This window comes from Eurosta solidaginis, chromosome 1 (genome assembly GCF_040869045.1).
Source record: "Eurosta solidaginis isolate ZX-2024a chromosome 1, ASM4086904v1, whole genome shotgun sequence".
In the NCBI taxonomy this organism is placed as follows: domain Eukaryota; kingdom Metazoa; phylum Arthropoda; class Insecta; order Diptera; family Tephritidae; genus Eurosta; species Eurosta solidaginis.
The window spans coordinates 43102285-43127219 of NC_090319.1; the positions used below are offsets into that span (position 1 = coordinate 43102285).

General features: G+C 36.7%; 1 protein-coding gene across 9 annotated transcripts in view; it reads right to left on the reverse strand.

Moving 5' to 3' along the window:
* Window positions 1-24935, reverse strand: part of Cdep (Chondrocyte-derived ezrin-like domain containing protein) — a 160136-nt gene that overhangs the window by 47475 nt on the left and 87726 nt on the right. For 6 of the 9 annotated variants that reach the window (XM_067788140.1, XM_067788147.1, XM_067788111.1 and 3 more), the window contains 3 exons: window positions 13456-13562; window positions 13136-13251; window positions 9996-10233 (listed from right to left, as the gene is read on the reverse strand). In XM_067788140.1, coding sequence (XP_067644241.1) covers window positions 9996-10233; window positions 13136-13251; window positions 13456-13562 — 461 coding nt within the window. Of the gene's footprint in view, window positions 1-110; window positions 406-9995; window positions 10234-13135; window positions 13252-13455; window positions 13563-24935 lie in introns of those variants that run through there. The other 3 variants (XM_067788156.1, XM_067788167.1, XM_067788178.1) reach the window with 3 other exon arrangements.

Below are 24935 nucleotides of genomic sequence, written 5' to 3' on the forward strand. Positions count from 1 at the left end.
GCTGTTTTGTCAATTGAAATTTCGTTGCGCATTTCTTATTTTCTTTAAAAAAAAGAAAAGTTTATTTATTGTTGCGAATTTGTTTGAAGTTAAGAAATAAAATATAAACAATGCACAGTATTTATTGCATTTCATGTGGTATTCACTGAAATTAGTAACGAATTGGTGCCACAGCAACATCAACAGAGGAGCATAAGAAGAAGAAGACGGCGGGATAACACAAATCCGCCGGAGTTGCCTGTTTTCATTCATCAAAACTATTTTCTGGCGGCCAAGTCGAGTTGAATTAGTCTTTCATCATATGCCAAAACGTATTTAAGCCTTTTTAAAAATCCTTGCGCAATTTCTGGATGGCTGCATCAAATATACGAAAAGCTCTTCCGTTGCTTATGATATTGTTTTCGACTTAAAATAAAGAATATTGTGGTTGTTGTTGTTGTTGTATTAACAGTGAGAATATTGTGGTCGAATGTAAATACATATTTTAGCACAAATTTGTACAAATAAGTGTTCTTTCTTAAAAGAACCAATTTCCTTTAACTATTTTTATACATTCCCTTTAATTTAACTAGTGAAAAAACTTCTATGAAATGGCAGATAAATCTCCCTCACATTCATAATACCTACTTTTCTCCCATAACGCGTTTCCGCTTTTTGGAACATTGTTCAGAATACGAGGAAAGGGAGAAGTGAAAAAACTCACAAGGTATTTTTATTTAGAATACGAGGAATGGGAGAAGGGGAAAAACTCGAATTTTCGTTTAGAATTGGGCTGATAGTGAACAGATGTACATACCTAAACGATTTTAAGATAAATATAAAAAAATGGCGAAAAACCCCCTTATCTTAACGATCGGTTGTATGGAATGACCAAAATCGTCTTATCTGAACGATCGGTTGTATGGGAGATATATGTTATAGTGGTCCGATCCTACCGGATCCGACAAATGTCTAATATAATACAAAAATACATCCTTGTGCCAAATTTCATTGAGATATCTCAAAATTTGAGGGACTAGTTTGCGTTCAAGCATACAGACGGACGGGCAAACGGATATGGCTATATCAACTCAGTTCGTCGCCCTGATCAATTCGGTATAATTAATGGTGAGTCTATCTTCTATATTTCTCAATGTTACAAACATCGGACCAAAGTTAATATACCATTTCATGTTCATGAAAGGGATAAAAACAAAATAAATAAAAACAAACCAAAACATATTAAATATATAAATATAAAGAAAAATTAAAAAAAAAAATTAAAATTAAGAAAAAATTTATTCGTTCATTATTTTCTTCATTTAAAAAAAGTTAAATAAATAACTCAGATTTTAAAATATTTATATTCAAAAGAGCTATCCATTTCCACGCTGAACCTATGAAATCTAATGATCTTTTACTGTTATGTTTGACTACCCTAATTCTATCTAGATAAATTTTCAATTGTTTAACAAGTGATATAAGGATTGGCTTTAGGGGATGGTTTGGTAGCTGTTCATTGATTGCTGTCTCTATGTGATTTATAGTATCGTCATTGTCTTGTAGTTCTATAATATGTATGAATTTAAAGTTTCATATTTGTAATTTCGCTGGTCCGGAGTCTATTGTCACAAGTTGAGATGATGAGTAGTCCAAATTAAAATAAAAATTTAATAATGGAATTAATTGGAATAATGTGCAATTTATTTTAATTATTCAAATTTTGTCTGCTATTTATCCCTAATTCCTATAACCTTTTAGGTCATACCTACTCTTCAATTTTTCGAATTTTGATTTTTAGTTTTCGTCTTCTGTATTCCGAAAAAAAAAAAATGTTTTTTTTTTCTTTTCGAAAGAGAAAACTTAAAAATCCATTAGTAGTAACTTAGATGCAAGTTGATTAAAATGAAAGAAAAAAAATTAGAAAAATTTGTTACTTTTACTATCATTATTTAAAAAATTGTTTTTCTTGTTTTTCCTTTTTCGTTATATTTATATTAAAGAGAAATAAAAATCTTCAAAAAGTAATAAAGTAAAGGGTCAGCTTCTGGAGGATGGCGATTCCGACGCGACGCTCACGGAGGAGAGCACAAACAAGCAGTGATCCGGGTCCTCCAAATAAACTTGCATCACTGCAAAGCAGCATCAGCTGCACTCCTACTGCACCTGTCTTCAGGTGCGGTAGACATCGTTCTAGTCCAGGAGCCGTGGATCGCTGGCAATAGGATCTGTGGCCTGCGGACACCAACGTATAAGTTTTATAGCGCTCAGGAAAAGGGTAAGCCTCGGTATTGGCTAAGTCTACTCTTAATGTTTTTCTTCTACCCAATTATAGCGATGGGGATTTGACAGCGGTCAGCGTCGAGATGCTAGGGAGGAGCTTTAAACTTGCCTCCTTCTACCTAGCGCACGATCACCAAGGCTCATTACCACCGGATAATTTCAAGGAGTTCGTGAGAGCGGCAAATCCACGAAACGATTTTATCCTACTCGGTGGCGACGCCAATGCTCATCACGCCCAGTGGGGCAAGAGATACAAATGACCGAGATGAGTCTCTATTCAACTATCTGTTAGGCACTAATCTGAGTATATGTAATAGGGGAAATGATCCCACTTTCATTACGAGGAACCGCGAAGAGGTCCTTGACATAACACTGGTCACAGACTCTTTCAGCGACCTGATCGTTTCATGGAGGGTTCTAAAGGAGCACTCCTTTTCTGACCATAGATATATACGTTTTTCTATATCGCAGGCGCACGCAAGTCCTAAGTATATACAAAATATTAGAAGAACTAACTGGGGCTACTATAAGAAGATTATAGGTAAAAAGCTATCTGAGGAGGTACGAGTCCCAGAAAGCGAGGGGCAGCTGGACGTGTTTGTAAATAATTTCAGTCAAAATTGCAGGAATGCTTTAGATAGGGCTTGCCCGGCTAAAAAGGTTTTGGAAACTCACAAACCACCATGGTGGCCGTCTAATCTTGATAAACTTAGGAAGTCATGTAGGGCGGCCTTCAATAAAGCAAAGCATAATGGACATGAATCCTATTGGGCTGCTTATAAAGCGAAGATAAATATATATAAAAAAGCAATCCGGAAAGCGATCCTCCTGGAGGGATTTTTGCGGCAGGATTGAATCCGCATCCGCAGCCTCCCGGTTAAGGAAGGTGCTATCGAAATCTCCAACTCAGCTAAGTTACGTCAAAAAGCCGGATGGGCACTGGACGGACTCCAGCGCTAAAACCATAAACTTGCTAATGGATACGCACTTCCCAGCAAGTACGGGCGTGTGTTCAAGTATTGTCAGCGGAGGGTCGCTGATAAGCGAAATCACAGATGATAAAAGGATAGATTGGGCTTAACAGACCTTCAAGCCCTATAAATCGCCGGGGCCGGATGGAATTTTTCCGGCTCAGCTCCAGTATACTGCCGAACTTATAAGGCCCTGCATCAAAGGGATGTTTATAGGTTGTCTTAGGCTCAATTACGTACCAGTATCGTGGAGGGAAGTCAACGTGGTCTTTATCCCCAAGGCAGGGAAACCCTCCCACTCTAAACCAAATGATTATAGGCCTATAAGCTTATCTTCTTTTCTGCTTAAAGCGCTCGAAAGACTTCTAGAGGACCACATCAGGAGGAAGATTGAGCCGTCGCTTCTTTCGCAAGCACAGCATGCCTATACTAAGGGCAGGTCAACTGATACGGCCTTGCACTCACTGGTATCCGCTATCGAAAGGTCACTAGACCTCAAGGAATACACATTGGTGGCATTTCTAGATATAGCGGGTGCCTTCAACAACGTTCTCCCGGAGGTCATCACCTCGACGCTGACCGATCTGGGGGTGGACGCGTGCCTGGTGGAGTTTACATACAATCTGCTTACGCGTAGGCAGATTAAAACTTAGCTAGGTGGATGCGTGATCCGCAGACCGGTCGGCAGAGGCACTCCACAGGGAGGTGTTCTCTCTCCGCTACTTTGGGTGGTTACCGTCAACCAACTACTCCGCCTCATGGAATCGGAAGGTCACCAAGTGATCGCGTATGCAGATGACATCTGCGTCACCATGCGGGGGAAATTTCAGCAAACTCTTTGTAACCTAATGGAAGGGGCACTATCCAAAATCTCGCACTGGGCCACAGCCACAGGCTTGGAAGTCAACCCGGATAAAACCGAGCTTGTCCTCTTCACGAGGAGGTATAAGGTACCAAATCTAACACCGCCAACAATTGGGGGTATGTTTTTAGCGTTTAGCGATCGAGTCAAGTATTTGGGAATAATTCTGGATAGGAAGCTATTATGGAGTGACCATATAGTGGAGCGATGCAAGAAGGCAGCAGCAGCGCTGTTCACCTGCAAGAGGGCAATTGGCACCTCCTGGGGATTCTCCCCCAAGGTGACATACTGGATTTATACAGCCATTGTGCGCCCGATTCTTCTTTATGGTGCCTTGGTCTGGTGGCCTGCACTAGCTAAAACTACCTATCTTAAGACGCTTCAAAAGGTGCAACGGAGTTCGGAGCTTTGCATCACCGGGGCTCTCGGCTCCACTCCATCTGAAGCACTCAACACAATGCTATACCTTCCACCTCTTGACCTGGTGGCGAAGGAAATAGCGGTCATCGCCGCTCTACGCATAAGGGAAACAGGTCTCTGGTCAAATGGATCTAGTGGACACGCAACAATCCTGGGCACGAGCGCCCCAGTCCCAATATTGTCTACTGCACGCCAAATAACGTCTTCGTTAAAAATTATAGTATATATATACCATCGCGACAGGACTGGAATACCAGACAATATACGGTACCGGATGCCATCAACATATTCACGGATGGTTCTAAGCTTGACAGGAAGGTGGGAGCAGGCCTCTTTTCGCCGGATCTGGGTCTAGAAGTCTCTTTTCGCCTACCAGATTAATGTAGTGTTTACCAAGCGGAAATGCTGGCGATACACAGGGCTGTGAACCATCTAGGGTCTATGCCTAAGGATGGTAAACTGGTGTTTATTTTCTCAGACAGCCAGGCCGCCTTAAAGGCCCTGGACTCATTCGTCGACAACGCAAAGTCGGTCACTGAATGCCGCAGATCTCTTAACGAGATGGCTCAGAACTTCAGTATCAGCCTTATATGGGTACCTAGGCACAGGGATATCGAAGGCAATTGCAGGGCAGACGAGCTGGCCAGAAGAGGCACCACCTACGATATCCTTCCGGGAAATGATTCGGTAGGCATAACTATGGCCACTTTCAGGCTTCGTGTGAACACAAGCACTATAAGAATCGCAAATGGACTATGGTCAGCCATAACATCGTGTGAGACATCCAGGCAAACCTGGCCCTCATATGACAAGGGGCGCACAGAAGCGCTTCTGATTTTGAACAAATCAGCTCTATCGTCCTGATAAGGGTTCCAACAGGGCATTGCTTAATAGGCACGCACGGTGCTAGAATGGGGGTAACGACCTTCGACTATTGTCGCAGCTGTAGATGTACAGAAGAGGAAGAGAGCGTCCGGCACCTTCTCTGTCACTGTCCAGCGCTTAGTAGGAGTAGGATGGCTATCCTTGGTAAACCTTTTCTACATGACCTCGCTGAGGTCTCTTGCTATGAAGTAAAGGCTCTGGCAAAATGTATAATTTCCACGAGGTGGTTTGACCCTCTTTAGGCAGGGTAGGGATCCTCTTTTGAGACCGTATAGGGTATTACAATGGGCCCATTTGTGGCCTAAGTAGTGAGCTGTTACCATAGTGTTCAGCTCAGCCCTTGCAACCTAACCTAACCTAATAAAGTAACGCGAGTTCATATAGAACTGAAAAATATATTATTTTTTTGTTGTTCATTATTATTTATTTTACGCTATTGAAAATAATTAAGCGGCTTAAAAATGATTAACAAATTAAATAAAACAGCGGGTCAAATTAAAAAATGAAAACTAAACAAAAACTGTTAAAGTTAATAAAGTATGGCTTAAAATTTAGGTAGGCTCACTTTACTCCGTTATTTTTTATACTCAGCGGAGCAGAGCTCACAGAGTATATTAATTTTGTTCGCATGACGGTACCCCGTAACGGCATAAACTAATGGAGATAGATATAGACTTCTATATATCAAAATGATCTAGGCGAAAAAAGGAATCCATTTAGCCATGTCCATCCGTCCGTCTTGAGGTATCTTGATGAAATTTGGTATGTAGGTTCCTGGGCACTCATCTCAAGTGCGATAATTCATTACCAAAGACGGATAGAGCGATGCAACTTCGTAGGTGGGTTGAACTTATGACGCAGAATAGAAAATTCGTAAAATTTTGCACAATGGGCGTGCACCGCCCACTTTTCAAAGACAGTAATTTAAAAGTTTTGCAAGCTGTAATTTGGCAGTCGTTGAAGATATCATGACGAAGTTAAGCAGGAACGTTACCCCTATTACTATATGTGTGCCAAATAAAAATTAGCAAAATCGGATGACGAACACGCCCACTTAAAAAAAAAAAAACTTTTAAGTCAAATTTTAACAAAAAATTGAATATCTTTACAGTATGTAAGTAAATTATGCCAAAATTCAACTTCAGTAATGATATGGTGCAACAAAATACAAAAATAAAAGAAAATTTCAAAATGGGCGTGGCTCCGCTCTTTTTCTTTTAATTTGTCTAGAATACTTTTGATGACATAAGTCGAACAAAAATTTACCAATCCATATGCAATTTGGTAAGGGCATTGCTTCTATGATGGTAACTGTTTTCTGTAAAAATGGCCGAAATCGGTTGAAGCCACGCCCAGTTTTTGAACTCACCTTATCTTGGTATTAAAAATGGGCGAAATCCAACTATGACCACGCCCGCTTTTTCGATATCGAAAATTTCGAAAAATTTAAAAAAATTCCATAATTCTATACCAAATACGAAAGGAGGGATGAAACATGGTGATTGGATTGATTTTTTGACGCAAAGTATACATAACTTTAGAAAAAACTTTGTAAAATGGGTGTGGCACCTACCATATTAAGTAGAATAAAATGAAAATGTTCGGCAGAGCGAAATCAAAAGCCCTTGGCAGGAATACTGTTCGCGGTATTGAATATATAAATAAATTAGCGGTACCCGACAGATGATGTTCTGGGTCACCCTGGTCCACATTTTGGTCGATATCTCGAAAACGTCTTCACGTATACGACTAGGGGCCACTCCCTTTTAAAACCACCGTTAGTACCCATATCGTACAAACACATTCTAGAGTCACCCTATGTTCATTTTCCTACATGACGATTTTCCCTTATTTTGTCTCCAAAGCTCTCAGCTGAGTATGTAATGTTCGGTTACACCCGAACTTAGCCTTCCTTACTTGTTAAGTTAAAAATTGAATAATCAAAAGTGAAAAAAAATTTTTAAATAATAGTTATTTTTATTATTATCTTTTATTTTTATGTATTTAAATTATAGTGTAAAGCTATTTTTATTTTTATTGTATTTTGATGTTTATTTTTTTTTACTTAGTTTTTTTAATATTTTTAAGCATATCTTATATTTTAAAATTTTTTATTTTTTAGTTATTTTTTTTCGTTTATTTCAATTTTGTATTTGCTCAACGGCCATAAGGTCAATTGGCCTTATTACCACTTTGAATGGCCATATGTTTGATTGAAACTTTGCACACGTATCAAGGCTCAATTACAATGCATTAATGTGATGGTGCGGTGACATACGGTCAACGGCCATAAGGCCAATTGGCCTTATTACCACTTTGAATGGCCATAAGTTTGATTGAAACTTTGCACACGTATCAAAGCTCGATGAAAATGCATTAATGCCGTGGGGTTGGATTCATCCATGGACCTCTGGAGTTTCGAGGTTTCATCACTCTCGACTAAAACTTTTAAAATTACTTGAACTAAAAATTAAAAATAAATAATAGTTTAAAAAAACTAAAAAAAACACGCTTTTATAGCAAACCGAACTAAAAAATAGAAAATAATCTTTAATTAAAAAGAGTTTATATAACAGTAGTAGAAGGTCAAACAATCGTTTATAGTTAATCACCTCAAAATAAAATTATAATAAAATTTAAGTTATTAACAGAATAATTTAATTCACAGTAAAAAGCGTCGGGTGCTTACAATCATTCTATTGGCAACTATCTGAGAGGAAAGATATGAAATGTAGTCAAATGCACCCCACGCTTTTACTGCGAATTAAATTATTCTGTTAATAACTTAAATTTTATTATAATTTTATTTTGAGGTGATTAACTATAAACGATTGTTTGACCTTCTACTACTGTTATATAAACTCTTTTTAATTGAAAATTATTTTCTATTTTTTAGTTCGGTTTGCTATAAAAGCGGCCACCGTGGTGTGGTGGTAGCGTGCTCCGCCAACCACACCGGATGCCCTGGGTTCAAACCCCGGGCAAAGCAACATCAAAAATTTTTAGAAATAAGGTTTTTCAATTAGAAGAAAATTTTTCTAAGCGGGGTCGCCCCTCGGCAGTGTTTCGCAAGCGCTCCGGGTGTATTTCTGCCATGAAAAGCTCTCAGTGAAAACTCATCTGCCTTGCAGATGCCGTTCGGAGTCGGCATAAAATCATGTAGGTCCCGTCCGGCCAATTTGTAGGGAAAATCAAGAGGAGCACGACGCAAATAGGAAGAGAAGCTCGGCCTTAGATCTTTTCGGAGGTTATCGCGCCTTACATTTTTTTTATTTTGCTATAAAAGCGTGTTTTTTTAGTTTTTTTAAACTATTATTTTAAATAAGTTTTTTTTACTTAATTTTCTTTTTTGTACATCATAAAACTATCTAGCTAAAAGTATAAAAAAGTTACACAATAGTAAATAAAAAAATTTCCAAATATTTTTTCAAATAATTTTTTTTTTGTCCAAAATTTTATATTTTTTTTTTTGTTTTTTAAGGTATTCTACTACGGACTCATTCTGTCTATGTGAGGTCGTCATTGGCCGGCCAGTTCAACCTAAGGTAGTCTTGTATGAGTTTATGCGGGGATTACCCTTATTGCTTTAAATGTATGAAAACATTTATTTGAAGCAATTTTTAATTTATAATTGATTTAATAATTTGGGAAAAATTTAAACAACGTGACATCAGGACGGACAAGGCGACAGCCGTTTCGATTATAAATCTCTTCAAAGCCTTTTCTCCCGGGAGTGGGATTTGAACCCGCACTCCTACGATGGTTGAAGTGTTACAAACGCATTCAGCCACGTCATGCCTTAGTTGTTGTAAACCTTATCCCTTATTCTTGTTTTGCTTTTAAATTTTTCAATAAACCCCCAAAAAAATAATATAACGAGTATTTTTAATTTTTAATGTTAATTTTCAATAAATAAAATTTTGCTTTGGATTTTTATTTAGGCTACTTAATTTAATTTTTACTTCAGATTTTTAATTTTAGTATTTTTATCTTTTATTTTAATTTTATTTATTTCATTTTTATTTATTTTGTTTCAGATATATATTAGATATTTATTTTATTTTTTGTAACAGTGGTTCTATTTGTTATTTTTTATTTATTTATTGTTTTATTTTCAACTTATTTTATCCATAATACTTTGTTTTAATACCAAAAATGTTTTTTTTTTTTTTATTGCCTTATCAGGCGATACCAATCTCACAAAAAATAGTTCACTTAATCGAAAAAATTTAATTGAACACAAACACAATTATAAAAACAGTAGCCAAAGTTAAATAACCTTTTGATACAATTTGTCGTAACATTAACGAAATAAAAAGGAAAAGGCCAACGAATTGAATAACATAAATATTTCACTGCCCTAAAGCTTATTAAAGAGTAATAAAAATATCGATATTTGCTTGTAATAATGGTGGACAAAAGCAAATTGTATTGGTACAGCGAGTGCTCGGCCTGTACCTTACATTTTCTTCTTTTTTTGTTTTGTTATTATATTTAAAAAAAATCAGGATTTGCAAACAACAGCTATCAGCTAAATGCTTGCCCACCACTGTTATAATAAATATGTCTAAATGTATGTAAGTTGATCCACTTACCTATATTGTGATCTCCTTGATGCGCACGACCCTGATCTTGGGCGCGCATACTGTTGTGTTGCTGACTGCTGCTGTGATTGGGTGAAGTCCACGATCCCGGACCCTGAGGTGAGACAGAGCGATTCGAATTCATTTGGTCCATAGCCGCTGCCGAGTGGTGTTGCTGTTCCGCCGCCAATGTTGGCGATTCCGGAGCATAATTCTTCGTCTGATAAATCTCCACCTGGGCTGCTGTGACCTGTGTAAATAATAATACATATTAGTAGATAAACATAACAAACAAAATATTTAAAACAAGAAAGCAAATGTTTTTTTGTGATTTCTTGCAAAGAGACTGAAAGTTTCTTTTGGGGTATCCGCATATTAACTCTCTCTGGGAAGGGCTCGATTTGCCTATCAGTCAGGAAAATCTATGAAGACGGCTTCACGCGAAAAATCTGAAAGACTTTGGGGTCTAAAAATACAGCCCTCTGCGCTTTTATTGACATCTCAGGGGTTTTCAATAATACGACATATCAAGCTATCGAACAAGCTATGATTGGCAAGGATATAAGCCCCATGATCTTTCGCTGGGTGCCATCCATGCTGAAGAGAGGAAAAATCAGTCTTGAACTTGGGGGCACAATTGAGTTAATTGTGGTCACTAGGAGCTGTCCTCATGAATGTGTACCCTTTGTTTTGTGGAACCTAGACATAGATGACCTCCTTCCGTTACTGAAATCCAATATATGTATTTGACACCCAATGTTATGCAAATAGCTTGGTAATCTGCATCACAGGGATGTACGAGGAAACAATATCTAATCGCACGCAACAAGCCCTGCGCATCATAGAAATGCCGTGTGGTACCAAAGGATTGTCTATCAATCCTAACAAAACTGTCTTAGTGCTTATTACCCATCCCTGGGTGGCACTAAAATCTGATTTTCAGGAGCGGCAACATGACACGAAGTATGAAATAATAAGAAAATTTATAGGAAATCACGTATTTCAGCAATGTAATGCAAAGGCCCCTACACTCAGAACCTTACGGTATTTTGAGGTGCCCATTGTGGAGTCCATATACTGACCCTGACTCAGAGTTCTGGTTCATGGTTGCATAAAAACGGGAGATGGTCGAACTTCAAGAAACCATACCAATGGGATGCTCCTCGAGGAGTATCCTCATTATGTCAGACAGCCAAGCAGCATTACGTGATCTGCAGTCGTACACAATTACTTCTAGAAATAAAAAAGGGTTTGTTATGATGGGTACCCGGGCACATGGAGGTAAAAAACAGACAGACCACCTAGCCAAGCAGGTCCAGAGTCCTTATGTGGATTCACAAAGGCATACACTAGGGAAACCATAGGTAACTGGAAAACAAAGCAGGTCAGACGACACTGGATCTGAATCTGTAGTATACTATATCACCTAAGTAAGTTAAATATATCTGAAGCACAAAACTGTCGCTTTTGTGAGCCGGAGGATGAAACGCCGGTTCACATACTCTGCGAATGCGTCCTCTGGAAGGCAGAGACTCTTCCATCTAGGTAGTGTGATTCTTAATTTCTTCTTGATATGGAGTAAAAGCCTGAAGAGGTACCTAAATGCATCAAAGGCCTTCACATACAGTAATAGGCTGAAATGTGAGGCACAATAGATCTAAATAAAGGTCGCAGTGCATAGAGGTTTGGATAATAATAGTAATATAAATATGTATTTAAATATGTTTAACAAGGAGTCGAGCGGCTCTGGTTGAGTTTATTAGCAAACTTCTATGCGACAGAATTGAGAGGAGGGTGTGCCGGGGCACGCCACAGGGTGTCCTATCTCCTCTGCTGGTTGTGATAGTCAACGAGCTTCTTGTGGAACTGGAAGAACTCCCTCGAATAGAGGGGTACCGTTGGTACTTTCTGATAGGGTTAAATATTTGGGGATTGTTTTGGACACGACACAGTCCTGGAGACCCAATGTGGAAGATAGGGCCACGAAGGCCGCGGTTGCCTTGTACTGCTGCAGAGGGGCTATCGGAAAGAGATGGGGACTATCGCCAGGAGTAGTACACTGGCTTTATGAGATGGTGGTAAAACCGATTCTGCTCTATGGGGTGCTGGTCTGGTGGAAAGCACTGGACCCGGCTAGCACCTCCAAAATGTTAGTGTCAGTGCAACGGACGGCGTTGATCGGTATCAGTGGCGCTCTCAGAACAATACCTACCTTGGCACTTGGGCTTTTGTCAAGAGCTAAATGTAAGCCGCAAGTTTAAGTTGGCTGATCACTGCAGTGTATTCCAAGCGGAAGTTGCTGCGATTAAGGATGCGGTGGATGAAATTCTATCCAGTGCTACTACGGTTAGGGAATTTAACATCTACTCTGATAGCCAAGCGGCTATCAAGGGCTTGAGCTCAACTACAGTGCGATCGAGGGTGGTTTGGGAGTGCCTGACCTCGCTTGCGATTGCAAGGAATTATTTTACAATTAAGATTATCTGGGTCCGGGGCCATAGTGATACCCACGGGTAACTGTCAAGCGGATCTCTTAGCCCGCATCGGTACAACTGAACGGGATGAAGATGGCTGTTGGGATTTCGGGATTCCGCTGGCCACCTGTAGATTGCTCCTTCATAGTTGGGCCTCGAGTCAGCTCAGCAAATGTTGGGCTGACACACGTCTTGCAGGGTAGCAAGATATTTCTGGCCGAAAGTGGAAGACAGGCGGTCTGCTGAAATAATTGGGTTCACTAAGGCTCACCTATCAATGGTCATTGGGGTTTTGACTGGGCACTGTCCTATGGGTATACATGCGATACGTCTCAATATACTGGAAACTCCATCCTGCTGCAGTTTTATGGAGGATGATGAGGTGGAATCACCTAATAATTTTATGCTTGATTGCCCAGCTTTTGCCAGAAGTAAGCGAAAGTACTTCAGTCGCGACTCACTTGGATCTCCCGAGGATTTATAAAAAGTTGAGATCGGTATCATTCGGAGCTTTATCGTTGCTACCCAACGATTCTCTAAGTAGCTAGATCTAAATCACCGTTATTTTTGGTGTAGGTGGTATCACAACGGGCGTTCTTGTTGTCCAAGTGAGCTTTGCTTATCAGGGCAGCTACGACCTAACCTAACCTAACCTATGTTCAACAATAATTATCTTACTTGAGAACGCGTGTGGTCTGTAGGATTGTCTTGTCGGCGATCCAAGGTATCCGCTGCCTTCTTCGTCAGAGAATGCATCGTCGAGGTGGTACATTGATTGCGATAACCCCAATCCGCTTTAAATGAATAAAAGAAAGATATTTTAAATTAATATAGTTGCTAAAAATCTATTTATAGCAAAGTATTTTTAATTAAACTAAGCTTGTTTTCAATTAAGTAAATACCTAGATACCAAACAAAAATATTTTATAAAAATTAATTAAGTAAATATTGATAACAATACACAACAAAAAGTAAATTTTAAAACAAACAATACAAACCAGTGTCAATTGGGAGTAGGGGATTGGCTGAAATGCTGGAGTTCACATACGTATGCGACTGACTTCGGCTACTAGCATTCAATGGCCCTTGCCGGAATGACTGTGACCTGCAGCAAAAGAAAAGACAAGAGGATACCACGTTTTTATTTGCATGCTAGTTTAATTTTTTTTTTTTTTTTTAATTTAGATTTGAATGATTTTTTATTATTCAAGAACTTAAAACATTTTCAGTTTTTTTTTTAAATATATATTTTTTTTTTGTAATTTTGTTTAGCGCTTTTAGTTAGTAACGTTAGTAACGAAATAATAAACTTTTTTAGTTCAGATCTATAAATGAATGTATTTTTTATAATTTTCCTTTAAGTATTGTTAATTTATATTTTTAATAAATAAATAACGAAATCACAAACCAAAAAAAGTTCGTTTACAAGTAAAAATAGTACAAAAAAAATTTTTTGCATAATAAATTAAAATGTAAATAGTTAACAAATGAGAAAAGTGTTTATGCATTATGAAAAAAAAACAAGATTTGTATACAAAATGAAATAACCTCCATTTGAACAGTCAGTTACACTGATCCCAATCAACTACACCAAAATTGTTATCCATCGCAAAGGCAGATTTTCCCCTATATGCCTGTCTCTCCTATCAACTTCGGAGCATTGAACCTTTCCATTGATTATGTTGCGGATGGCATTCAAAACTTAAAATCATCTACGCATACTGAGAAAGCGTCATTTGGAAATGAGAATAGTAACTTTAAAATTAGTCATTTTAAAATGCGAATAGTTACTTGAAAATGAGAAAGCGTAATTTGAAAATATGATTTGTAAATTGTAAATGAGATTAGTCAGTTGTAAATTAGAAAGCGTCAAATGCAAATGCGAAAGCGTTATATGGAATTGAGAATAGTCAATTGTAAATGCGAAAGCATCACTTCGATATGAGAATAGTCACTTGAAAATAAGAATAGTCAATTGTAAATGCGAAATCGTCATTTGTAATTGAGAATAGTGAATTGTAAATGCGAAAGCGTAATTTGGAAATGAGATTAGTCAATTGTCAGTCACTGAGAAAGCGTTATTTGAAAATTAGAAAGCGTCAATTGTAATTGAGAATAGTCACTTGTAAATGAGAATAGTCAATCGTAAATGCGAAAGCGTAATATATAAATGAGAATAGTCATTTGTAAATGAGAAAGCATCAAATGGAAATTCGAAACCGTAATTTGTAATTGAGAATACGTAGTCAATTATAAATATTAAGAATAGTAAGAATAAAATTTGTCAATTTTATGTAAAAGTATAATGTAATGGTTCCCTCTCATTACCCATTTCCCACCACTGTACAAGACTTTTCGACCCAGCGGGTTAGGGAGCTTAGACTATACCCGCGGTAGGTATTCCTGTCGTAAGAGGCGACTAAAATACCAAGTTCATTCAAGGGGTTGTGTAGCGCAACCCTCGCAAGGGGTTGCCAGCGCAATATATATGTAGCTTCTCCAACCCAATTGTCAGCCTTCCTACCCGTGGCGAATACTGATTCATTAACAGGCGAAGTTCTGGTCACCCCGAACTCCTGATGGATCTAGGGGGTGGGAGGGCGGTAATGGCCTAGATTGCATGTGGTCATACCAAAAATAGCGATTGTTACCAGAACGTACCGGATCTGCATCCTGCAAAGGACCATCCATATCGATAACACTCCCCAAAGCCTTCGCGGAGTGTCCTTATCGCTACAACAACCACAACTTGGACTTCCCTTCAAAAAATGTATAAGTAAGTCCGAAGTCTTATGTATTGAAAAATTGCTTGGCTCTAGCGTTACCCCTCCTTATAATTTTCAACAAATCCCTCGAATGTGGTGAATTCATTGATGGTCGGCAGATAACCTATATTACTCCAGCTTTCAAGAGTGGCAATAAAAATAACGTCGTCAATTATAGGTCCATTGCAAAGTTGTCAACGGTATCGAAATTATTTGAGTATAGCGTTAAACAGAAAATGTATTTTTCCGTTAGGTGCTTATGCTATGTGAAAATCAACATGGCATTATGTCCGTTAGGTCCACTGTGACTAACCTTTAAATTTTCTCTGATTTCTGCGTATCCGCTTTCAACAGCCGTCTTCAAGTTGATGTTATATACACGGATTTCTCAGAAGCGTTTGATAAGGTTAGTCACTTAATATTGATCTCTAAGCTAGCCTGTCTGGTATTTCACTCAATATTCTTATCTTGGTTAAGATCATACCTTAGCCAAAGAAGCTGTGTGGTTGCGATTGACAACACCTACTCAAATTCTTGTATGGCTACCTCTGCTATGCCACAAAGTAGTATCCTGGGGCCAATGCTGTTTGTCATTTTTATAATCGACATTTCGTCTTGATTCGATTACTCTAACTTACTCCTATACGCTGACGACTTAAAAGATTTTCAATACCATATCAAATTCTTCTGATGTGGAATTGATACAGTCAGACTTGAATTATTACAGTATGGTGTAGAACGAATAACCAAAATGCTTTCACGTAACCTTCGTTAAATCGCGCAGCCACATTACCACCTCGTATTCCTTTGATGGTGCTCGTATCTCAACTCTTAGAGAGATTAAGGATTAAGGGGTAGTTTTCGATTCCAAAGTCTCATTCACGACTCATTTAAATACTACTATTGCTAAATCATATTCACTTTTGGATTTCATTCGGCGTTGTAGTTCAGATTTCACTGACCCTTATACTCTTAAATTACTGTTCACGTCGCTCGTTCGTTCTAAGCTGGAATATGCTTGTTTCATTTGGCGACCGTATCATGAGTGCCATATTATGAGGCTCGAACGGGTGCAAAGAACTTTTCTTCGCTTTGCGTTGCGGTCGCTGAAATTTTCTGAACCGATTTCCTCATATGAAGCCAGATGTGCACTCAGTCACTTCAGTCACTTCAATGGAGAAGAACCATCCTTGGCCTTACTTTTGTTTTTGACATTATTAGAGGTGCAATTGATGCTCCATTTCTTCTTGAGAGCATCCGCTTCCATGTCCCTAACACGACGAGATATCTTTTATACGGATTTTGCGAGGACCCTCTTTGCCTCTAATTAGGTCCATTAGGGCAATAACAGAATTTAATAGTATCTCGAGTTTTTCAGCCATTGATTTCTCTTTACCAAAACCAATGTTCAAAACACTTTTTAACTGATATATTTTTTTTCGTTATCTATGTAGTCTGTAAATTTATTGTTACTAGAACAGTTAATGTTTTAATCAATTTATAAGTAATCCAAATCATTATAAGTCTACAATTGTTATCTAGTCTGTAAGGTTAGTAATACCATATACTGAACTGAATAAATAAATAAATAGCGGCGACTAAGCTGAGAAATTTATTTTCTAATTGAAAAACTGTTGTCTAATGATTGTGATGTTTCTTTTTCCAGTACTTGAACTTAGGTAGACGTAGCACGTCGGCGGAGCTATTCAAATACAGCGGCGAGGAGTTGGTTAGGCATGCATCAGCTTCTTTGCAAAGTATGGTCGGACGAGTGCATGCCTGACGAATGGAATCTTACGCCTTCTTTGTCTGGCCCACAAAAGGGGCAAACTGCGTCAACTAACGCGGAAACAGCCCTCTTAATATCGCACAAGCAGCAATCACGCTGGCTACGCCATGGTATGTGAATGAACGATGAGGCTCTGGCTATGAAAGTATTTTTATCGGAACCCGCCTATTTAAGCATATGCACTCCCTCTCCTTTAAGCTTTTTTTTATTTACCTCCTCTTCCTTTCCCTTTTCCTTACTCTATCCTTATATCCCATCCTTCTTCTTCTGGAACTTCGCCCTTCTTCTTCGCCCCTCTACCATGATTACATTTTTTCAATCAGGTCGGTCCGTGCTCCAGGTATCTCAACAGAAAAATAGCAGTGCCTCTTTTTTCAAATTTCGTCCATTTAATTTTTCTTTTTTTTTATATTCGATATTTTAAAAAAAAATCTATGAATTTTTAATTGAAACTATGCCAAACATTCGAAAACGATTTTTTATATAAAAAGAATCTAAAACGACAACTTTGTTGGACTTGTTGGATTGGGCTAGAAACTGCATACTCAAAAAAAATTCAGAGAACTCCAAAAAAAACGTTCGAGTTTTGCGTAAAACTTTCTTTTAGATACGAAATGCATTGACCTTTTTAAAAAAAAAGAGTCCCTAACCCCTTTCACGTGGCGAACATAAAAATAGCAAACGCAATTTTAATCAAATTTCATCAATAAGATTCCAATTTTTTATTTTCGATATTTTAAGAAAGCACTTCTATGAATTTTGCAAAAATGTTTTCGAAAATTCGCGAAAATTTCAAACTTTTTCTTACGAGTTATCTGAATATTTAGTAGGCAGTTCTGTAGAGTTTTCTCGAACTTTCGAGGAAAAGGAAGCACTCGATTGACGATATTTGAACAAAAAAAAACATACTACTGCCATTTTCGTTGCTGTATAATATATTCCTACTACACACATACCTAGATACATACAAAAGTGCGTCTAAAAGGATTAAGGAATCTTATTCAACAACACAAAAAAAATTACTTTAAAAAAAACCAAAAAAGGTTTTCATAATTAAATTTAATTCTTTGTTATTCTATTAATAAAACAAAGCAAAACCAGTTTATAAAATAAACTTGCCAACAACAAATAGTAGCTTTTTTTTTTGTTTAGCATACAAAATTTTGTACTCTCCAAAGAATAAACTATGCAAATAAGGCAATCGGGAAAACTTGCATAACAACAAAGGCATGGCTTTGGCTGTATGAGTTTGTCAACAGTTCAACTCACTCCTGTGAGAAAAGGCTTTGAAGATACTTACAAGGTATAATCGAAACAGCTACCGTTTTGTCCGTCGTGATGTCACGTTGTTTAAGTTTTTCTTAAATTACATAGGCCGACAGTATCTCAGACCCAGAAACCGGACTACATATTTTCGAAGGATTTTGATGCGATGAACGAAATCTGGCCTCAAAATTGCTCTATCAGCTCTGGTTTTCGAGATATCCTAACCTAAAAGACACCGTTTTTGCCCATATTTGAGGTTATGTAGCTTTGCAGATGTTTTCTTTCACCAAAATTAAAGGACGACATCTTTAAATACAAGTCTTCTTCTTTCCAATGGCGTTGAGTTTGCTCATATATCATTTTTTTCGCTGAGATATCGCATTTTGAAATTTTCATGTTTCTAAATCGTAGATCCTAAATGTTAGGGGGTTCGTGGGGGTTGGTGGGTTAGAAGTTAAGTAAATTAGCTCACTTGTAGTACTAAATATCAAGAAAAATAAGACTTATTTCAAGACAAATATGCGACTAAACTCGCTGTTCCCAAGGTTATGTGGGTTTGCCTACTTGTGGTGTGGTAGGGGTGGTTTCTAGGCTGTGTGTGACTCGGTACCCGAGGGTTAGATAGTGTAGTGGTGTGGTGAGATAGCACACTTATGGTGTGAGACAAAATTTTAAGAAAAATAAGACTCAATTCAAGAAAATTAGTAATCGATATATCATGTGTAAGTTACCTCAATCGATTTTCAGGTGTAGGAAAATTTAGAAACATGAAAATTTCAAAACGCGATATCTCAGCGAAAACAAATTATATTTGAGCAAGCTCAACGCCATTTGAAAGAAGAATACTTGTGGTTAAAGATGCCATCCTTTAATTTTGGTGAAAAAAAAATCTGCAAGGCTACATAACCTCAAATATGGGCAAAAACGGTGTTTTTTGCACTGAGGCCAGATTTGGATTCAGCGCATCATAAACCTTCGGAAATATATAGTCTGGTTTCTAGGTCTGAATGTTAGTTAAATTTTGTCGGTCTGTGTTATTAAATAAATAAAAATTATTTTAAAAAGAAAGACTTATATAAAATTTCTTGAAACGTGTATATAAAAAAATTTAAAGAACTATTTAAGATAAGGTTACAAAACCAAAGCACACATAACATGCTCTAAAACAACTACACAAATATGTATGTGCCCTCGAAATTTAAAAACAAATAGGTTTTTAGATCTCGTAATTGTTTATGATTTTGGGTATAAAGTATAAATTGACACAAATAAAATCATTAAAAAATATATAATAACTTTATATGCTTTGCATATTTAAAAAAAAAATTGATAATGAACAATGAATTCAAATAAAATTACCCAAGGCGAACATGTTTTCAAATTCTTAAAAAAAGCAAATTAATCAAAAAAGGTGCCGATTTAAAAAAAAAAATTATATTGCGATAGGCTGAAAGAATAAGCGAAATCAGTGATAAAAAATCCTTTAGTAGGTTCTACGGGAATAAACACTCCTTTGAAATGATTCTTACCTCATACTTAAGTTGAGAATATATGTACGTATGAGAAGGGTGTGAAAAATCACTTGGGTTTACATTCAAACATGTGTTGTTTATTTGCGAAACTATACAATAGCGTCTGAAATGTTAATTTTGATTTTCACACTTCATCCTTCAACACCCACATCTCCCGGTTTGACATTTTCCAAAGTTGGCGGCCCTATCCAAAGCTAGTCCCTTGCAGTGAATCACACTGATTATAGCCTATCAACCAAGTTTTAATATTACCTACACGTTACGGCTCCTTTTACAAATGTGAATACGTAGGCACATATATTTACCAGGTGAGGTGTTGTCCTTCGCAAGAACACTCAAAGTGGTGAAGCAAAAGCTTTCCCAAGATAGTCGAACTAGTGGACTAGTGGACAGTCGAAATAGTCTGAAAACTGAAGCTACGCGGTCATCCATAATGAGCTCTTCTATCATAATTCATCACATCTTTCAACTTAACATCGGTCGACTTTCATTTTAAAATATCGTTTTGATTTAACGAAAACTATTGAAATCAATGTTGTGAACACAACCGTCTGCAAACTTTGGTCTACATTTTAAAAATTTTATCCAGGGTCCTTGAAAAATTTTAATTATGTAGATGTGCCGAGGATTATACGATTGTCACCCATGAGTTACGCAATGACATCCACTTAGACTGCTTATGATTTCGAGGGCGGCATCCTTGGCCAAATAGTCACTCCCTAACGTTTCAAGTTGTCTCTGGTGTAGCTCGGCAGCATAGCGTGACAAAAACATCCGTTAGAAAGTCTTCGGAGTTACGTGTGAGGGTCAGGAGGCGTGGTAGCAACTAGTGGTCGGGATTGCTACTTTTCGCACATCGGGTATTGTAGCTCTTAAAAAAAGCCGAAAAAACTGGAGCCGCCCTCTGCCCCGAGAGTCATTAGTATTAATAGACCATTAATAGCAACCGTAACTCGCCTTTGTGCGTGACCGCCAAGGAGCCACAAATGATTTAAAGAAATTGTGTTCGCGACGATTATTAGGAGTTAACCTCAGGTGAAACTACGCTTTGCACGAGATATACAGACAAAAGTGCGACCATGTTATGTATCTCTATTTCTTTTCAGCAGACGCAGTATTACCAATTCCAAAGACAGGGGTTAGGTTCGAAGCTTCTTTGGAGTAAGTGAACGACGGAAAATCCCTCCGAAAGGATTTTGAGGCAAAACCCCCGGGTCTTTCCGTAATGGCCAAAAACGTTGATTTCCTTAAATACATGCAAACAAAACCTTTCCTAAATGTTTTTTAAATAGAAAAATCAAGCTTTTTAAAATAAAAACACCGGCGTACGTCGGCGCGCCGCCCACACAGCCGCCGCCACCGATAAAGTGGTCGGCGTAAACCTCTAACACAGAGTATGACTATCCAAAGAATAAATCCATGCATACAAGGCAATTGGGTTGGACAACAACAAAGGCATGGCTTGGGCTGTATGTGTTTGTAGCAGTTGAACCAGCTCCCGTTTGAATCCCACTCCCGTGAGAAACGCTTTTGAAGAGATTTAAAAGGTATAATCGAAACAGCTGTCGCCTTCCCCGTTCTGATATCACGTTTTTTAAATTTTTCCCAAATTACTAAATAATCTCAATAACGTTTTCAAAAAATTTCAAGAATTCAAGAATAATGCATTTGAATTTCCAATTTTTTATTAAGAGTTATCAGAACTTTTTTCAGTATGCAGTTATGTATCCCAATCAATTTTAGTCTAACTTGGTACATGTTAGTAGTCGCTCAAAACTCCTGGTTTTTGACAATTTTTTTCCGAATTGTGTTCAAAGAACTGCAAATAAAAAGTTCTAAATTTCCGTAAAATATTTGCGAATTTTCTAATATTTTCGAAACCGGTTTCGATATTGTTTTGCGTACATTCAGCTACAAAAGTGCATTTTTTAAGGATGTGTGCGAGTTGACCTAAATTTCTACCTAAATAGAGAAAAAACCTAAATCACTGGAAACTGTCGGTAAGGCAGTGCAAGGTAAAAATTTAGAATTTTTATGAGCATACTTTTCAACCTAAATTCAAATGTCAAATTTCAAAAACAAAAATATTGATTTTTCAATATTGTATATGTAAATAAATGGCTCTTGTCCATTAAATACATCATTCCGTTGTACACAAAAAATACTACTTTTTTTAGCACAAAATACGAATACAAGTACAATTACCAATACAAATGCAAGTACATTATTGTATAGATGAGATGATGAGTATGAAGTTAAGTTGAGGGCATAATTAAGTGTTTTTTTAATACAAAATACTACACAAACCATATAAAATTTAGCCAATCAATGCATAGAATACACAATATAACAAAATTAAAATATAAAATAATCTTGAAAATATATTCCTTTCGACAATAAAAAAATATATGGAAGATAACTAAAAAATTTATTTAAACTTGCATAATATGTAGTTAAAAAGTTTTTTTCTTTCTTTTAAAAAGCACACACACATTAAATATTTAATAATCAATTCGTTTTTTTAAATCCTCTTCTCTTTTCTGAGCTTTATACAACTGTTAAGTAAAAAAAAATTTATTACAGTCAATCCATTGGCTGATAAAAGTTATCAAGCTAAACGATTTTTTTTTTCTTTTTTTTTTTTTTCTTGGCTCATGCGCATTCTTAGTTTTCGTGAAATTTGCGGTTTGAATTTAATATTCTTTTTACATATAGTGTGAATAAAAATCAATGTAATCGTGTTTTTAGTTATTATTATTTTTTTTTTAACAAATACAATACAAAAATGTTTTTAAAAGCAAATAAAATTTCAATTATGTACGTGTATAGTGAATTGGTATTTTATAACAACATTTGATATTATTTGATGGAAAATGCTTTGATTTGTAATTTTGGGGGTAAGCAAACTAAATACATTTAGAAATAAATTATGATAAATTAGTATAAATGGGTGCTTGAAAGCCACTTTTGTGTGAATTTTGTTTTTCTTTTTTCTTATTTTCGCCTCAAATGCATATTCGTTGAATAACACTGTACAACAGTTTCAGAATTTGATTCCAAAAGGATGAAATCAAATTATTTCAAAATTAAAAACAACAAGGTGTCTAAGTTCAGGTGTAACCGAACATTATATACTCAGCGTGAGCTTCAATTGTAAATTTCATTTCAGATAAATTACTTTTCTACATAACACGTGGCACCGCCCGTTTAAAAAAAAATGTCTCCCTATTTCCTTTTACAATAAAACTTGATAAGTGAAATATCATTGATTCAAAACTATTTTTTTGCTAAGTTATAGCTTATTATTCTAGTCTAAGACCCTTTAAAATTTGTTTTATATCTAAGTTGCCGTGGCCTTTAACCGATCCCGTCCATTTTTACTAGAAATATTTTCTGCTATAAGGAAAATTTGTGTACCCAATTTCATTACGATATGTTATTTAGCTTCGAGTTATGGGGCCAATTGATGGTGACTTATAACCATAAAAACATAAACAAATAAAACAGCTGACCGAAACTACCTTATGAAAATCAATGTAATCAATTAATGGTGCCATACCATAACGCTAACGCCATAACCATACCATAGCCAACCAATTGGTTTTTGGTTTCTCGCATTATCCATAACCTAAAAATATTTGAGTTGGTGAATTTAATAACTTTTTGTAGATTTTATTCATTGTTTTGGATACGTTATGGCTAAGAGACTTATTTTTTGTGGAATATGTTTGTAATTTTTTGCGTTTTCTTCCTTTTTTTATGAAATTTTCACGATTTTTAGGTTAAGGCACCATTAATCGATCACATTGGAGATGGTTATAGATATGGGTATGGTTACGACTATGGCGTTAGGGTTAAGGAAGTTTAATTGGCCCTTGTGGCCTCCGAAACATAGAAAATTGCTTAGTCAAAAAAGAAGCGTTGCCACGCCCATTTTTTTTTAATTTGAAGTTTTTCCTATTTTTTGTTATAAATCCACTTGGGAAATGAAATACCATTGATATAAAGCTCCTTTTTGCAAAAATATAGCTTATTTTATTCGTCCACGATCCTTTTAAAAATCTTTTATATAAAAGTGGGCGTGGTCCTTAACCGATTTCGTTAATTTTTCTTCAAAGTATTGGTTATAGTAAAGGCAACCTCTCTGCCTAATTTTGTTACGATAGGTTTAACGATTTTTGATTTATGATTAATAACATTTGTAAAATTGATTTTATCACAAGTGGGCGGTGCCACGCCCATTTAAAAAATTTTTTTCAAATTTTTATCAAGAGTATCAATATCAGTCCACATGTCAAATTTCAACATTCTACGTATATTATTTACTAAATAACCAGGTTTTTTGTGTTTTCCAAAACGTTATATATATAAAAAGTGGGCGTGGTTATCATTCGATTTCGCTCATTTTCAATACCAATCAATTCTGGGTCCAGATAAGCTCGTGTACCAAATTTGGTGAAGATATCTCAATATTTAATCAAGTAATCGTGTTAACGGACAGACGGACGGACGGACATGGGTCAATCCAATTTTTTTCGATACTGATGATTTTGATATATGGAAGTCTATATCTATATCGATTCCTTTATACCTGTACAACCAACCCTTATCCAATCAAAGTTAATATAATCTGTGTGCAAATCACGCTGAGAATAAAAATTGCTCGTAAAATTTATGTTGATTTGAAATGAACTACAGCTTTTCCCAACATAATGTCGAAATAAAAAATTTATTTCAGAAAAAGAAATGGTAAAACACAGTCAAGGCGAATTGATACCAGGTGGTGGCAAAGCGAATTCAACCAATTCGCCGTACAGAAGAATGTCAAGTCAAAAGAATATTTTCATTGATTCCTATTAACTGACATGTTGTAGTACAAGGCGTTGCATGGAAAAGAAGCAAGAAGAAGCAATCAGCTGTTCGAATAACGACACCTGGTACTGAATTCGCCTTGAACACAGTTTATGTCAAATGAGGGCAATGGTGGCCAAGAAGAAAAAGTGGAACAACCTCTTTAAATTTGAACCATGTTTCAGATCATCTAAATTTAATTTAGGAAGACTCAAATATAAATCTGGAAAATTCATTAATTTTTTGAGAAAATGAAAATAGGGTTTCAGAAATAC